We start from the raw sequence: 2,482 nt of genomic DNA, 5'->3' as shown, positions 1-2,482 counted from the left end.
GTAGTAGCAAGAGTGTAAAGTAGCACAGCTGTAGTTATTCCATTAGGAGAGACTCGCAAGGTGCGCATCCATTTACCTCTACAAATTGTAGGGAATCCGTAAATAAGCAAATACGGCACAATAGTATGCCAAGACTCTTTTTAAAGACCAGTCCGACCAATCACCAGTCCGACCAAACTTGTGCATCATGAAAGACCAGCCACCCTATATAAGGGGCGGCGCTTTCGGATTTCTTTCCAGTCGTCTCCGAGATCGTGAGAAGACAAGTCGTTGCTGCCGTTCGCCATCGCCGCCCCTCGTCCTGCACACGATACCACAATGGTCGGGTGTGTGCTTATTCGTTCCCTACTGGGACTAACGCTGCTGTTCGCGCTATGCCTGGCAAGTGTGTCAAGTTCCACTTCAGCTGACGATTCTGATCCAGTTTCCCCCGCGTCCAGTTCATCTTCATCCGAAGACGATACTCCGGTCCCATCTGGTAAGTTAGTTGGTGCAGCGACAACTACATGTACTTGCTTTCGTGAGCGATTTGCTTACACGCAGTTCACGCTTGTCTTTCAGTTGATCACCTATGTACTTGTACAGTGCTGGCAACTGAAATCCGACCCCCTGGGCGGCGCGCCGCATCGCCCAGGGGATCGGATTTATGTTGCCAGCATCGTATGTCTGGGCTGTAGGCTCCGGCGAAATCCCATGTTGAGAATTCGAACGCTTGCCTGCTGCACTGGTCCCGTGTCTTTATCCGTCTGTCTCCTCTCGACTGTGTCCTGTACTATGTACTGTAGCATCAGTGTGCCCTGGACTCGGGTTCTCAGTGTTTTGGGGCTTCTTTTTACTCTTTACACAGTCCAACTGGAAAACATGTGCAGAACAAAAAGGAAACGAGGAAAAGGACAAAACATAGGGGATGTAGGGACTTGCCTCCGTGTTCTGTACTGTGCAGCCTTCTAGCTGACTTTGCAGTCTGCACTCTCTCTCTCTCTTCTCTCTCTCTCTCTCTCTCTCTCTCTCTCTCTCTCTCTCTCTCGATTGATCTGCCTTGTTATATGCACGCATGTCTGGTGTGAATACCTCGTTCGCCTCGAATGCCGTGATCTCCATTTTTGTTCTTTTTGTGGTTTTATTCGCCGCAGGCTGCGGTGAAGGTTGGTCCGCTTTCAGACAAGGCTGTTACGTCATCGAGAAATTCCGCTTGGGAGTGACGTTCCAGACAGCTTATAGACAGTGTCGCCACCGGGATTCGGAGCCGGCGGAGCTCAGAACACGTGAAGTACGTATACAGTGAACTGAAGCAGTGTGTATCTAGTGAATCAGCACATGGTTGTACAGTGTGGTGGTCTCTCATTGTCTCTGTCTCCCTCTGTGTCTCTGTCTGTCTGTCTCTCTCTCTCTCTCTCTCTCTCTCTCTCTCTCTCTCTCTCTCTCTCTCTCTCTCTCTCTCTCTCTCTCTCTCTCTCTCTCTCTCTCTCTCTCTCTCTCTCTCTCTCTCTCTCTCTCTCTCTCTGTCTCTCTCTTTCTGTCTGTCTCTCTCTCTCTGTCTGTCTGTCTGTCTCTCTGTCTCTCTCTCTCTCTGTCTCTCTCTCTCTCTGTCTCTCTGTCTCTCTCTCTCTGTCTCTCTCTCTGTCTCTTTGTCTCTCTGTCTCTCTCTTTCCCCAAGCCGACTCTTTACTATGAGCAGTTTCCTTTACCTCTAACTGATATAATTTCAAATGCCGTTGCCTTTATCCTTCCTATGCCACTGTGATAGGTCCATCAGCTAGTGGCCGAACTGTCCAAGTCGGAAAACAGCTGGATCGGTCTCACCGATGTGCGTCGGGCTCCTACCCCACAACAGCCGTAAGAATCGCGGGGAGATTTGAGCCAGCCGAGCATGATAATTATCATAAACCCCGTGCATGGGATTTACGGTTTTTGACGACTTTGTCGTAGGCCTGTATCTGGCTCGCTCTTTACCAAACCGACTCATTGCTATGAACATTACTGTTCACCTTTGTCATGGGATGTACTTACATGATGAGTACTAGTACTAGCAAGAGACCATAACCCCCAGAGTGTGCAACTCGCGATAAGGTCTTGTCACGACTCGTTTTCAACATTGCATCATTTTCAGGTAGCGAAAGTCGCGGCCTGCACGCGCAGCTACATGACGATTGTCGTGGCCTGCACGCGCGCGCAGCTACATGAAAATGACGTAATGTTGAAAACGAGTCGTGACAGAGATTTGTGTGGCGTTGCACACAAGAGTGCATAACCGCCAGGTATCAAGTACATATACCAGGACTCTGCACTACTCCAGTCCGAGTCGAGATGCTTCGAGTAGTGCGCAAAAATCCAACCGTTGTGACACAGCCCAGCAAGGCCATTAGACAAACGCTAGAAATGCAGATTTGCCGTAACTTGTTGCTATATTACAAACTAAAACTATTGGGACCAGTTGCACTGACCTTTCCCCTCACAGTCATTGATCATCCATCAGCACTCG

The 2,482-nt window shown here is 49.4% G+C and overlaps 1 protein-coding gene across 1 annotated transcript in view; it reads left to right on the top strand.

The window, feature by feature from the left end:
- Positions 1 to 224: 224 nt before the first annotated feature.
- LOC135821592 (uncharacterized) overlaps positions 225 to 2,482 on the top strand; it is a 5,829-nt gene continuing 3,571 nt past the window's right edge. Inside the window, exons 1-3 of the mRNA XM_065334590.1 lie at positions 225 to 478; positions 1,134 to 1,270; positions 1,748 to 1,836. Coding sequence (XP_065190662.1) covers positions 319 to 478; positions 1,134 to 1,270; positions 1,748 to 1,836 — 386 coding nt within the window. The 5' untranslated portion in view covers positions 225 to 318. The remainder of the gene's footprint in view (positions 479 to 1,133; positions 1,271 to 1,747; positions 1,837 to 2,482) is intronic.

This window comes from Sycon ciliatum, chromosome 7 (genome assembly GCF_964019385.1).
Source record: "Sycon ciliatum chromosome 7, ocSycCili1.1, whole genome shotgun sequence".
Classification (NCBI taxonomy): Eukaryota; Metazoa; Porifera; class Calcarea; order Leucosolenida; family Sycettidae; genus Sycon; species Sycon ciliatum.
Note: the sequence above shows the minus strand (reverse complement) of the source record. Positions and strands in the feature narration are given on the sequence as shown.